This window comes from Anguilla rostrata, chromosome 13 (assembly GCF_018555375.3).
Source record: "Anguilla rostrata isolate EN2019 chromosome 13, ASM1855537v3, whole genome shotgun sequence".
NCBI lineage: Eukaryota > Metazoa > Chordata > Actinopteri > Anguilliformes > Anguillidae > Anguilla > Anguilla rostrata.
Genome location: NC_057945.1, coordinates 22,350,705 through 22,365,710, shown reverse-complemented (window position 1 = coordinate 22,365,710; position 15,006 = coordinate 22,350,705). Strand labels below are relative to the sequence as shown.

General features: G+C 45.1%; 1 protein-coding gene across 1 annotated transcript in view; it reads left to right on the top strand.

Annotated features, from left to right (window-relative positions):
* arhgef3 (Rho guanine nucleotide exchange factor (GEF) 3) overlaps positions 1-15,006 on the top strand; it is an 82,385-nt gene that overhangs the window by 13,183 nt on the left and 54,196 nt on the right. The window contains exon 2 of the mRNA XM_064304578.1: positions 3,601-3,667. Coding sequence (XP_064160648.1) covers positions 3,601-3,667 — 67 coding nt within the window. The remainder of the gene's footprint in view (positions 1-3,600; positions 3,668-15,006) is intronic.

Below are 15,006 nucleotides of genomic sequence, written 5' to 3'. Positions count from 1 at the left end.
GCCCCTCTGGCTCTGCCCTGTCGCTTGGCTTGTTGCTAGGTGGGACGGAGGAGGTGATCCAGGCTGTGCAGCAAGTGCAGTGGGACCGCCTGCGGGCTGGGCAGGGCTGGGTCACATTGTACGGGCCGGAGTACATGATGGTGGAAGTGTGAGAGAGATCGGGCCGTTCTAGAGGATGTGAGCTGTTGCTGTCATCGTCGCTCATGATAAGACACTGCCCCCGCCCAGCATGGAGTAACTGACAGGCTGTGTGAGCCCATGAGAATTCCTGCTGGAGATTAGCTGGAGGCGAAGAACCCCGCAGGTCTCACACATACCTTCAGGTGCGTTTCTGAGGGCTGATGAGGAATGTGCCATGTTGGGTCGCGTCACATGACGAGTGCAAGGCTCGCTAGCTCTGTGTTGCGCTCCGGGTAAGGGCGGGGAAAGGTGAGAAAAGGTACAGTACATCTCTTTAAGGTCACGTTTAATAAGCTGTCCCATGGCTGCAGCGTTCCCCTTCAGGAGTCCAGGTGGGCACAGACTGGCACACTCATTCTCTGAGGGGTACAGCTGCCACTGTCTTTTGCGCCGTGCCCCAGCAGTGGCGCTGTGTGTTCAGTGTGCTGGAGGAGGACCGCTGCAGGTAGACTGCAGTCCAGCTACACAGGAAATCCTTCCTCTCTGGGTGACCCTGTAACTAAGGGGAACGGAACCAGGGGCTGATCCATTTCAGGATTTCATGCCAACTTTTGCTGTTGATGATACAACCGGCCTGATATTTAATGTGTTCTGACATATTTGACAAAGTTGTGCGCTACAAAGGGCAGATTGTACATTTGTCCTTGGAGAAAATGTTTTATTGGGTTAACATAGGAGTGAATCAGCGCTGGTGTTTATAATTGTTTAGTAGATGACAGCAGAATATTTGGTTGGAGCAAGAAGCACCACATCAGCCCCCCAGGACCAGTTGAAAGCATAACCTCAACTGGAGTAATAACTGCAGAAAGTGAACTACTCCTTTAACATCCTGCTGCTCAGTTGCTGTAAATCTCTCAGGTAGGGGCTGCAAATTTATGGTGGTTTACCTGTCCAAGATCTTAAGGTTTTGCACTTTGAGACCCCAGACAGGTGAAATATGAAGGGTTAGGGTTAGGGTCAGAGTCAACGTTGTGTTCCTCCGTGTAAATTGTAACATGCTGGCGATGGTAAGCTCCGCCCGCTCGCATTCCGGGCTGCGCAGGTGCCTGCTGCAGCGCTGCATCTGTGTGCGGAATGTGGACGGCGGTGGTTTAGCGCTCCGCACTCCGTACGCGCAGGTGCGGGTGGAATGCTGTCGCCTGGGTGACCCAGTCATCTCGCTCGCTCACTCAGAGTCACACACACAGCGCACCTGTTCCACTGAGGGGAGGAAGCACATTCAGGAGCCGACGATGCAAAGCTGTGCGTTGTCTCTGACTGCCTGCCGGGCTGCATGTATCTTTAGGTTAAATTTGAACTCAGGTTGAAGGGTTTTCATCACTTCACTAGCCCAGCTAGTGCTACATTTAAAACTGTATCTTCAAACCCAATTTCTTCTTGAGGCACTACATTCTCTGTCTCCCTCTTGTACCTGCTATGGCACTGAACGTTCTAGGTTTCTGTATTTAATACTTTGAAGTATGCTATGGGTTAATGGCGACACTATTGACCTGGCATGAGCTCTTCATCGCTTAACTATTATCGAAGGCACTAATGCAGGTCTCTCTGGATAAGAGCATTTGTGAAATATCTGAATGTAAATGTAGGTTTATGTTGCTCTGTTGCAGTGTATATACTTGCAGCTATTTTGTTTATTTGTCCATCGTGTCAAAATGAAATTAAATGAAAATTTATATACCACTGAAACTCTGGATGAATTCACAGAAGAAAGAGACTTTAGGTCAAGATTGCAAAAGATATTCTTCATTGATTAGGACCAAGTTCAAAAAGTGCTCAAGTGCAAGGTGGCAGAAAACAGAATGAGCAAAAGGGCCTGTGAGACTTATTACTTTTTAAAGGGTCTCATGTATTCAGATTTCCTGAATAGGAAAGGGGTTTCTAGGCTATAGTGTGGCACAGTTTGGAATGTTAGCTTGTTGAAAATGTCAAGGATTCCTGAGATCAGGACATTTGTCCTTGTAGTGGGAGCTTGGCCTGTGTTTGCGTTTCTAGGATACGTCATGGAATGGCATGCTAGGAACCCTCTTTTCTTTTACTGCGCAGGAAGAGCAAAGAAAGGGCTTTGGCTGTGGGAAAAAAACTGAAATAGTTTGATACTTGCATAATTAATCTCTGATGTATTTCTGAAACCCCTGTTCTGTGCTTTTAAATGAGGTCAGGCAGTATTTATGGCCTGTAATTTTCGAGTACACTTTGGGCTGGTTAGGCCCCGTTAGTTAATGCTTCAGTTGTGGCCCAAAGTCTGATTGACATGCTTTCAAACATCAAAGGGCTTGCCTAAATGGACGGGCCGTGGACGGACGTTCTCACAGGCTGAGTGGTGACTCGCATTTCTTAAACATACAGGGCATTAGCAGGTGCCTTTGATGTGTTGTGAATCACAAGCAGACCAGACTATGGCATTCTCAAACAGGAAGGAGTTCACCTTTCTCCCTCTGTCGACCCTTCAGAGCAGGAATCACAAACCCGTCCTGAAAGACCACAGCATCTGCATTGTGGTTTCCTTTCAAACAGCTGCCAGTTTAGGCTTTGAAAACAAGGTTTGTGGACTCCTAAGCCAGTCAGTGACTTTTATTAAAAATTTCAGGACTGACGCTCACTGAAAACAACAGACACTCTGGTCCTCCAGCACTGACGTTTGAGGTCCATGATTCAGAAACATCATGACCGGTGCAGTTCATTGGGTGTTGGCAGCTACCGTGGGCTGAAGTTCATCTCACTGATGTAGCGACGCCCCGTGTTTGGTGGGGTTTTGAATCTCAGGTAGCCCTCAGCTCTCTGAGCCTTTCCATGATGGGATCTAAGCTCTGACGGTGCTCTTTCTAGGATGGTAGTGTAGTGTAATGGTTAGGGAACTGGGCTTATAATCAACCCCCAGGATTGAGTCCCAGGCAGGTCACTGCTGTTGTACCCTTCAGAAAAGTTCTCAATCTGAATTTATTCAAGCAAAATATCCAATTGTATGAATGTATTGTATGTTAAAAACAGAAGCTGTGTAAGTTGCTCTGGATGATGGTCTGCTAAATTTAAATAATGGACATGAAAGAAAATATGTTTCATATGTGGACATCCACTATGCTCACATGTTATCAACATCACCTCCTAATTTCTGAATGAAGCCGTCATTTTAAATTTATAATATATTCAAATTTTTTATATAAGAATTGTATTGAACAAATTATTTGAATATATTGCACATAATACAGGTTCCTGCTGTTTGACTATAACATAATTGAACATAACCAACAGAATATATTATTTAGATTAACTTTTGTAATGTAAAGGAAAAAAAACTTAAGTTCTATGGCGTTTATTGCATTTTACTGTATATGGCAATATAATTCAGTTGTTTAAGGGAGGGAGAGGAGGCGATTGTGTCCAAGGTGTTCACATTCTTCCTGTCCCTTTGTCTCTCTTCAGGCAGACGCTGCAAAAGAAGAGTTCCTTCTCCCTCTTCGATTCAGCGAATGGCTGGTCCCTCCGAGGGGTAAGTCACCGACCCGAAACGTGATGGGTGGACAGCCGCCTGGCTCACACACTCCAGTGAACGTGACAGTGCTATAAAGACAAGGTGCTGGCGGGGTGGTGTCCTGCTGGCTTCCTCCTGCCTGTTTCCTGGGCCTGGCTGTGGTTCACAGAGGAAGCTCTCCCTGCAGACCTCTTTCCTGCTCTCTCTCTACACCTCTCTACACCTATCTCTGTCTCTCTCTCTCTACACCTATGTCTCTCTCTCTCTCTCTGTCTCTCTCTCTCTCTCTCTCCCTCCCCCCCCTCCCTCTCTCTCACTCCACACACAAGCGGCTTCTCTTGGACACCTGCGTGCCCTGAGTGGTCAGGCCTCTGACCGCAAAAACATGCAGATGCATTATGAAATACGGCCAACCTTTCAGCTGCGCAGCGTTTCGGTTTCACACCGGGTCGCTGGTGCTGGCCTTCCGTTAGCAGTTTCACTGCGCGTGTTATTTCTGACATTCTCAGTCTGTCTTCTTCTACTAACCTGTCAGCTTGTTTTCTTTGAATCTTGCTGTGATGTGGCCACAGTGCGTTCACAGTGAATTTGCAGTACATTCACATTATATTCAGTTTATTCATTATGTTTACCGAGTGTCCACTGTACGTTCTCACCATTGTACTGGGGTTGCCATCATCCATGATTGTCCCCCCCTCTGTTGAAACAAAATGTCTATACCCAAACCCTCCAACCTTGCTCTTATCACCTTCAGCCGCACTTGTTGGTCAGAGGTGGAGGACAGAATGGCTTATACCTTGTGATGGGAGCAGTTGAATTGTGGTCCTGCACTATGGTCATGATGCAGGTCTGGCATGTGGGTTAGGGGGTCTGTGTTTACGTTTGTGTAGTGTTTACACTACAAAGTTTCTGGTGCTTAGGTGTTCTCTTTCTCAGTTTGATTCAATTCCAAATGCTTTATTGGCATTACATATTTCAATATATGTGTTGCCAAAGCTTTACATTAAACACAAACTACAATACAATGCACCTTAAAATGATTTATTTATAAGAAGAAGAGTAGTAATTCATAAAAACAAATGATTATTTTATCAATTCATTCTTTCAGTTGAATAGTTTGCTAACAGTTCTTTGTCTCTAATCCCCATCGGGCATGGCCCTAACAGTGAGGACCCCAGGTTTCAATCAGAGTGGTTTTTTAACATTTCGCTAATTCCCCCACCTCATTCTCATTCTCATTCTGTGTGCCTCTCTGAGTGCCACTGAGTGGTGCTTTTAAGGCTCCACACATGCACAAAGAAACATTTCTCCTTTTGTGGGAAAATTCTGTTGATCATTATTTAACAAATTGTTGCGGAAGATTGCCCTCAGCGAGACTTGTTGAAAATTGGGTGCACTCAAGGGACAGAGGGTTGCCGGGAACTGTGACATCATCACCGTGTTCCGTTTGCCATGGCAACATGATGTGTGCTGTCTTTCTTGTTGACTGAGGGAAGTGTACACCTTTAGCATCAGCTTTTTACACAGGAAATCTTGTGCTGCTGGGAACCTGTGAAGCCATACGACTCTGCATCAAACACTTCAAAAACGTTACACCTCACACCCACTTTACCTCAAAAACCAGCCTCTGCAATCATCTCCCTCTCTCTCCCTCACTGTCTCTCTCTGTCTTTCTCTCTTGCTTTCTCTCTCTGTTTCTCTGTCTCTCCTTTTCTAATGCAAGTTTCTATAAATTAAACAAGTAATTCATGTTAAAGTGAATGATCTCCTGTGTTTATGACATGGCTTTGCTGGGTGGGGTAGATTGTCGCCCTGTATAAATGCCCCTCTGGTGATTTGTGTGGAGAGGGAACTGTCTGAGGTTCTGTAGATACGCTATGGCCCAGTGTCCAGCGGCACCCCCTCCCTTTAACTCTCTTCCTCCTCCGACTCCTCCCCCCGGTGACACTTCCCCGTGTCGAGGCTATCTGCTTTCTGAAGGAAGCTGCTCTTCGTGTTGCCGATCTGTCTGCATTCCGCTTCAGCGTTTCGGGGTCGGCCTCCAAAGCCGGACAGAGGCCCAGGCAGCCTCTGGCGCGTGTGGTTTTGGACGCGAGCGTTAAGAACAAAGTGTTCTCTGCCCTCTGCTTGTGTCAGATTGACATTGGACTGCAGAACGGGGTGCGACAGGGCGACTTGAGTTGAGTTACTGCTCGACCCACTGCACAATGCTGTTCTTTAGTCACTGTGTGTGTGTGTGTGTGTGTGTGAGTGTGTGTGTGTGTGTGTGTGTGTGTGTGTGTGTGTGTGTGTGTGTGTGTGTGAGTGTGTGTGTGTGTGAGTGTGTGTGTGTGTGTGTGTGTATGTGTGTGTGTGTGTGTGTGTGTGTTTATGTGTGTGTGTGTGTGTGTGTGTGTGTATATGCATGTGTATGTGTATTTTGCAATTAATATCAGGGAGGACATGGTGTTACAGGAAGCACTTTTCACCTCAATGCATCACTGTGCCAGAGGACTTGCTGGAGGAGTCACCACATAATTGATTCATTTTTGTGTCCCAGCCTTGCTTGAGATGTCTTGTTTTTTGCCATCTTGCCAGCTCTTTCTTTAGTAGTGGAATATAGTTTGCATGAGAGGGACTGTACAGCATAGTACAGTATAGCACAGCACATTATAGTACAGCACAGCACAGCACAGCACATTACAACAAACTATAGCACAACATATTACTGAGGACAGCGCAGTATCTGTCTATGAAAGGTCTTAGAGGTGTGTTTATTCTCAGATTGTTCTCAGAACAGTTCACTCTTTTGTTCTTTATGGGAATCAGCTGTTATGAGAGATTTATATGACACTGTGGTTCTGAAGGCCACTCCAGGCCTTGAGCGCGGTGGGAATCTCTGCTCTTCATTCCAGTTAGACTCCTCACTGCCTAATTTGGATAAGAGATTCCAGTTTTCTGGGTCTCTCCCTGTCACAATCAATTGTTAGCTGAAGGTGGGCTGTGGGAGCCTGGCCATTTTTAGGACTCTCAGCCCCCTAATAGTGTGGCCAACTGATGTTGTGAGGAACCACCGCCCTTCTCCACCCCAGTCCGGGACCTCTGTCTGGTGTTAATCGATATGGCCCTCCCTTTTTCACCAATTGCAGCACATTGGGAGTGGATCCAGAGTCGGGCTGGGGCGTGGGGTTGCAGTTCCATGGACCCCTACCACCCAGTGGTGCCAGGTTCTCACTGGCTTCAATAGTCTTTATTTTTGGTGTCCTTTTAATGTATTGCTGTGTTGTTACACTGGACACCTTATATGTGTAGTCCATAAGCCTACTCTTGGAAACAAAGTTTTATTTATCTCAATTAGACTTCCTGGTTCAATAAAGGCTGAATAAAAATTAAATAAATAAAATGCCGAAGTCAGGATGTCCCAGTTTTATCTTCCAGAGGTGATGCAGGGGGTTTCCCCTCCCCTGCGTTATCTTGCCCTCGCCCCTCCGGCCCAGGACAGTGATGCCCCCGGAGAAGACGCTGAGTCTGGGCTGGGGAGCAGCCAACCCAAATACGTGCCACACTCCCCCCAGGGATGAACTCAGGAATCTGCCATGATGGCAGAGAAAGCAAAACAATGCGAGAGAGCCCGTCCTCCATCCCCAGCTCCAGGACACTCCCGCCTGGCTGCCAAACGTACCGTAGCCCCCCAGGGCTGGGCTAAAGAATCAGCCAGCTCGCTGTAATATTAAACAGTGCCTCTTCGAATGGATCTCTGTTAGCGCACGCACGCTTCAAATAGAGCAGGCTGTTATCCGTGTCTCCGTTTGTTAGCGCGGCCTGTGCCAGAAACGCAATGCGGTGCTAATGTGTGCCGGAGTGTTCCGTCTGGCTGCAGCCCAGCGTGTACGCAGGTTCTGGTTCAGTGCTCCGGGGCTGCTGTCTGCTTCGCTCTTCTGCTTTATTGTGGCTTGGGCCAGAATTCAAAAACTCTGTACCTTATATCATATTCCACGGCAGGGCTTTGAGGAGACTTGATACAAAGCAGATAACGCTGGCGAGTCGTGTTCCTTTTGTTCCTTGTAGCTGACAGGGCGTGTATCAGTACTTGTGGATTGCATGTTCATTGCTGGCCTATTTTTTATTTTTTTTTTAAAGGTGAAAAATGTGGAGCTGGAACACGATGTTTCAGTGTGGCCGTTTATCGATCGGTCTGCATGCCTCCTGGGCCCTTGTGTGTCTACAATTTTTGTCAAATATTCAAGTAATGTTGACAGGAGACACTGTCTCAGATAACTGCACCTTTGAAGAGATATCAAAGCATTTTATCGCATCCTTAAAATGTTTTATTCTTCTTCAGCAAGAAGATTTCAGGAAGAAAACCCTGAATTAAATCAGTAATTACAGACAGTCTAGAAAAACAAGGAATACTGGGAGCCTCCCTCCTCCCTGTGAAGAGCAGAGCACCCTCCTCGCCCCATCTTTACCAGGGTCCCCCAAGCTGGATCTGGCCTCTGTTGCAGTGCCTCCCAAGCAGTGGGGCAGGATACACTGGTGGCTTATTGGAGGGGTTGAGCTGGACTACGAGGTTGAGCTGTATGACAAATATACATTACTGTGTATCATACACTTTTCATTGGAATTCATACCTCAAATGCCCCTCAGCATCAACACTTTGCCAAGGATCGGATTCACTTGAAATGTGTTTCTTACTTATGAGGGAGTTATACAGACAGCACTTAAATAGTTTTGTAACTGAGAATTATCCTCTTTGCTGAAGTTGCTCTTTGTAATTGGAACATCGCATTGACGTTGTAAATTGTGTTTTGTGCTTGTGCCTCAGAACACTTTGGCGGTCCACCTAGGGGACATGTTTGTATAACGGACATAAATGAAACAAAGAAATGAGAGAAATGTGTGTGCTGGGCTGTTTTATATGAATGTTAATATTAATAATTTACTCTGCAGGTGCTTTCTTACAGTGCCGGCATACACAGCTTTACATAATCAGCGTAACCCACATTTTTCTGTCCATCGGGATTACTGAATGTGCCAGGCTTGTTTGGAATTGTCCTTCAGCTCATTTTCCCCCAGTACTGGAAGAGTTCCAGCAGGCAGAGGGCTGGGTGTTGAGCCGCAGGGCCGCCCTAGGGGAGTATTAATGAGCCATTAGCTCCTTTAACCTTCCTCTGTTTTAGCTGCTGCCCTACCCCCCACCCCAGGCTCACATCGGCCAGCCGCAGCCACAGAACTTTTCCATCAGGTGGGGTGAGGGTGGCTATCGGTGAGAACCTTGGACCAATCAGAGTTCCCATCTGTTACCATGGGGACATTTTGGGAGATTTTTATTTTAGGTTCAGTGTTATTGTTGTTGGTGTTTTTCCTTTTTTTTCTTGTTTCTTGTTTTTGGTGGCCTGATGCTGGTTTACATTGGCAGCTGGAGCTGGATGGTATCAGGGCCCCATTGTACAAGTGGCTGATGGCAAGTACACGAGGGGTGAAAAGTTCAGCGTGGTGCGAACTGGGAAACCCAAGAACACAAAGAGAAGGACCTTTCTGAACAGCCCAGACAATAAGCTAGGGCCCATATTTATAAAGCATCAGAGTACCTGCGTCTAGGGTCACTGTTAGCCTGTTTATAGCCTAACCATATCCATTATGTGCTAAAACGCTATACTGATCTCAGATCAGCACTCGTACTCCGAGACACTTCATGAACACAGGCGCGGGACCCACCCTGTATTAATATGCGGCCAGTCGCATGCTAAAATGTTTTTGCCATGTCAGAATAACTGCATGTACAGTGCAGTGCATGTACATTTAACGGGTGCAGTGTCTATTTTCACTGGTGTGCCCATGGAGAGTGTATGACTTGATCTATTGCTAATATAACTTGCGTAAAAGATAAACAGCAGTTTCTTATGTGTATCTTACAACCAACCTCACTCCCTCTCATGACCCACAGTTTGGGGTGTAGTGCTGGGTGCTGGACCTTCGCCATGTGGCGGTTTGGTCAGGTAAATGCTACACTTAGAGTGTGTCATAATGTTGTGCAGAGCACACAGGATTCCCCCAGGGATCAGGGCATTCTTCACGGGACTAAGGCCTTAAATGGAGCAGAAGGAAAGATAGAAGATGTATCTGGAACTCATTCCCGGCAGTGTTTTCCTTTAGCCACCAGGCCACAGATGGACAGAAACGCCTTCTCTGTTAATCTCCACGTCTCTCTCTGTTCCTGACCTCACCTATCAGCTTAAAGGGTGTGATGATCCCCGGCTGTTTTGTGCTGTTGTGTTGAGCCAAACGAACCAGGCTTGGTTTCCTTAGCACGTTGCTACTTGGCAGATCTCGGCCTTGTGATCAAGGTGCCAGGGACGTGCCAGGGGTTTGTGTTGCCATGGCAGCCTTCCCATTCGCTCGTTATGAACACCATGTCCTTTACACCCACCTGGCTCCTCATCAAAGTCTTCTGCCTCACGAAACCAGTGAGCTGACTGATTTCTTTCTGTTTTTACATTTTTCTTAAAAAGTCCCTTGGAACTGCAGCCAAGCTGGTATGAAATGAAAAACATTAACCTCTAAAAGAGTCCATATCTTTAACAAAGGCAGAGTTCTTGAAACAGATAAAGTCTTTGGAGCATGCAAACATCTAAGTCTGCTAACTGAAGAACCATTCTCTGCCAACGCGATGTGAAAGTGAAAAGTTAAAATGGAAGTTTAATTTAAATTTATATTTTATCTCAGATTTTATCCAATTTTCCCCTACCCCAAATTTGAATTTGTTGATTTCCCGCCAGAAACCGTTTCTGTTGACGTCAGGAGGAGATCACATGATGCCTATACTCACTATTTTCACCACTGCAGATGCACCACCCATCAAATACTGCCCATATGGTCAGAGGATAAGGGTCAGCTCAGTTTGTGGATCCGCAGGCATCTGGTCTGGCCAGGAATGGCCGCTAGAGAGTGATGAGTTCTACAGAACTAGAGCGCAACCATGACTCAAACTACCAGTCAGTTGCTGGGCTCATGCTTTTGGAATGAGCGTCTTTACAGTATGAGCCACCCGGGGACAAGTTACTGCCTCTTACACAGTGTGGGCTGAAAATCATTTTTACTGTCAACAGAATCATTTTTGCAATTATTGCAATTGTACTCCTACAATTTGTGTGCAGATATATATTTCAATAAAATATTTCCACGTACATTGTAGGAGTACAATTGCAGTAATTGCCGCTAATGAATAACCTAAAATAATTCTGCTGACTGTAAAAATGATTCTCTATAAATATTTCTTTGAAAAATGCATTACTGCACCTCAATATTTTGCATTCTTTTTTACAGTACGTCTATTCTGTGTATTCCCACAGAATAGTAAGTAAGTAAAAGGTGTGATGGCAGGATTTGATGGTTCTGAAGGTTGGTGCAGGTGCCACAGACTGATTTATCACTGTTCAGCTCAGTTAGCTATACTCAAAATTAATTCAGATTCAGGCAGCCAGTGTCTTGGAAATGAAAACTGGATCTTTCATCCCATAAGTAACATGCTTCCTCTATTTGGAAGGAAAAGCAGATATTTTCATTTTGTGAAGCCATTATGTGTCTACAATCATGGCCTCTAGTTTTAATATTAGTTTTCACTAGTTTCACATTAGTGTTGTGCTACATGCTACATTTACACTGTGATCTGTGACAAAGAAATTAATATCTGGCCATATTTGAGTTGTGGTAGCACCAGCATTACAATGGGAAACGAATGGTCCCCAGAAACCCATCTGTAACACCACACTTGATTCCTGAAAGAAGGAGAGGAACAATGAGAGCTCTCATTTGCAAGAAAGGGCATATCCATTTTATTTTTAGATGTATAGAATGTCAGAGTTTAGTGATTGATTATGGGAAAGAGCAAGAGGAGAAATAAAAATGCATTTTACTCCCTCCTGTAGTTTACAATAGTTGCCTTGCCCTTGTGTAAGTGATTCCTTCCCTTGGGTAGGTACAGAGGTTTTACGCCTCGACTCCACCCAAGTGGTGGTCAGCTGCATCCTTCCTGAGTTTACTTATCCACTGGGTGTAGTTTAGTCTAACACTCACCCACCCCCACCCCCCACCCCCCACCGCACTCTCAGCCAAGAGTGAGGCTGGCCATTGTGACATCACATCCAGTAGATTTTGTTCCACTGCAGCACAGTATGACAGATTTTATAGTTTCACCAGATGCTCAGCTCTTGTGTTCCTTCCATACCTTTTGATTTTGATTGCAGGAGGTTCTGGTTGGTTACAGGAATTCATGGTTTCATATTATTCTACAGGGCATCCGTTGTCACAGTATTATATTTGGTTGCGGCAGATATTTGTACTGTAAGAAGCATCAAATTGCAGCATTTTGGTTTCTGCTGTAGGAAGGCCGAATTTGTAATGTCAAACATATCGTGCAGGGTAACTGGTGAGCCTAAGGAATCTAGTGTGTGATGTCAAGGAGGCAGCTTGACCTTAGTGACATCACATCCAGCAGAGTCAGTTTCACTGCTGTAAAGACATTGTATTTGACCACGCTTCTAGAATATTCATGAGATGTCTTCAATCACATTTCATTTTCAGTAATTGGGAGATAGAGTCTTGCTATGTTAAGAACGCAGAGCTGAGTAGTCTGGGGAAAGTGAGAACTCTGTGGTGTGATGTCCTGGAGGGAGGCTGACATCACAGCCAGCAGTGTGAGCTCCACTAAAATCCAGTACCTAGCGCCTTATGAAGAGTTACTCTACGTTCCTCCAAAGCCATAAAACAAAGATGTCAAAAATTATTTATTATTTACTTATCGCGATTTCTCAAGTGAAACAGCGCATTCAAAAAGCCGCAGCTGTGGAGGTCGAGGTCAGGTGTGCTTTGACTCCTTGAAGCCATTCAGGGACTCTCAGTCGCAAAGATAATCTGTTTAGTTGAGCAAAACCGTGTGCTCATTTGCTACAAACTCAGGTTTGCTCCTTCGGGGCTGTGTTCTGTGACGACAGCACTGAAAAATGGAGGGATTAGAAACGTAAAAAATACCCTCTAACCCCCCCCTAAACTAATTTGCCACAGAGGCTTTTAGAGTTTGGGAGGAAGGAGGCAGCTGGCAAGACACCCCGCCCCACAGATCAGGCTCTATGGTACACCTGAGTGCTGATCTCCCTCTCGCCTCCAGCTCTATATTAAGGTGTTGTGGCAGGCGATCCCACCGTGGCCTGGCCTTTAGCACTGGTTAGCACATTTATCTCTTGTTTAATACAGTCTCCTGGCTCCATGGCAGTCCGGAGGCCGCTCATTGTCAGTTCCGCTTGTGATCCTTGTGGAAACACCCTCTCTCTTTCTCTCTGCCAATAAAAGACTAGAAGACCCATGTTTTCTAATGAAATGAAAGATGTTTACTTAATATTGCTTCTGCTGAAGTTTCAACCAGTCAGAATTCAAAAGTTAGGATATGTGCATTTGACAAAATGATACCTACAGTAAACATCTCTGAGTGGGCCATAAAAGACACGTGTGCATAGTGTGGATCACGTGAGGGGGCTATGGAAAACAGCCTTCTTTCTTCTTGAAAGCAAGAAGTTTTTGACACAGAAATAATTAATTGATCACGGACAGTACACATTTGAAAACATTTTTTTTCACTGGTAGATCTGAAGTCATTGGTAAAGTATTGCATGAAAGACCTAGCAGATGGATACAGTGTTGAAAATACCTGCTGTACAGTCTAAACTGAATGATTATTCCATTTTAATGTGTCTTATTGATCACTCCACTGTTGGAAATGTGATTGCCAATTTGTCTTACTTGCTGTGTCCTGTACCTGAAACACACCTCCTAGACTCATTTATGTGTCACTACTACCTGATGAGGTTGAGTGGTGACCCGGGTGATGCAGACTAGAGTACATCACTTGGGCAGATTTTTCCAGAACATTTAGCGGATTGATATGCTATGTGTGATTGGTGTGTTATTTATTTATTTATTTATTCATTTATTTACCATGTTGTGAGTGGCCAGGTCCTTTACCATGAGAAATAGATTTTAGGGTGAAGTTCCCCTTTCAAAGAGTGCTGCTCATGGGCTGCATTGCTACTGGGTGTGAAAGAAATGCTCTTATCAAAACAGGAGCGAGAAGCTGAGCACCTAAAAATGGTTGCCTTTCATTTATCAATCCCTGACCTTACTGGTCTACATAGAACACAGGGCTGAGGTTCAGTCGGTCAACGACAGTTTTTAAAGGATTGCAGCAGGTGATAGCTTATATTAGACTGATTTTAAACATTGGCATTCAAATTCTTTATAATTTGTGTCTGAAATGGTATTTTTCCATTCCACTTTTCCTGCCCCATCCCTCTTTACTTGCAAACATACTCTTACAGACAGATATGCACACACTCTTGTAGAGACAGACACACACGCACACACACACAAACAAAAATTCACATACTCATACTTACAGAAACAGACTGACACACTCTTGCAGAGGCAGACTCACACAAGCATGTGCACACACACTCTCTCAGACTTTGAGATACACACCGACACTCATACACACAGATGGACACAAACTCGCCTGCATTCATACAAAAACAAAAAGAAAAGCTACATACAGACACACACACACACACACACACACACAAACACGCATACACACACCGTGTACACTCCAGGGAAGCAGTGATCACTTCTCTAATTTATGTTCTATGTAGTCAGAGACTGTTTCGTAGTGCCTCCTTATAAATCTCAGCCATCAAAGGTTTGGAGTCTGGTCATTCATGGCTTCAGACTGAAAGTTATGAGCTCTCGGCCGAGGTGAAAAAGCGCACCCCAGTTAAACAGTTAAACAGCATGTAATCGGTTTTTGCGTGTTTGACGATGTTGCGCTTCAGGGTCTTTTTCAGTTTTAGTTTTCTGGCTGTGGCTGTCGAGCTGCTCGGCTTTCCCCGGTCGTTACTGCGCACTGCCCTTATCGTAAAAGGTGTTCTGAGGTTCGGCTTTGTGTTTCTCCTGTATCCAGGAAATGCCTCACGGAAGTCACTTTGTTTCCAGGAAATGTGATTCACAGGGCTTCCTACCTTCCTGTTCTGACAAGCACACACTGAAACCGAAAACATCTTAAACCCACACACTTAACGAACTGCAAATCTACGTAAAATATTTTTTATGGATAACCAGTGAAAGCACTGTTTAGCTTTAAATTATCACTAGTAGATGTGTATGTATGAATATACAAATGTGTGTGTGTGTGTGCACACACAAGTCCCTGAAAGATGAATAATATTAAACAGATTGAACAGAATGCTCAGTCACCCTTGATTATTAAAATATTGTATCCTGCCATACAGTCATAAAGGAGGAGTGTGTTGGTGTTATCCTTTCTCCCATTT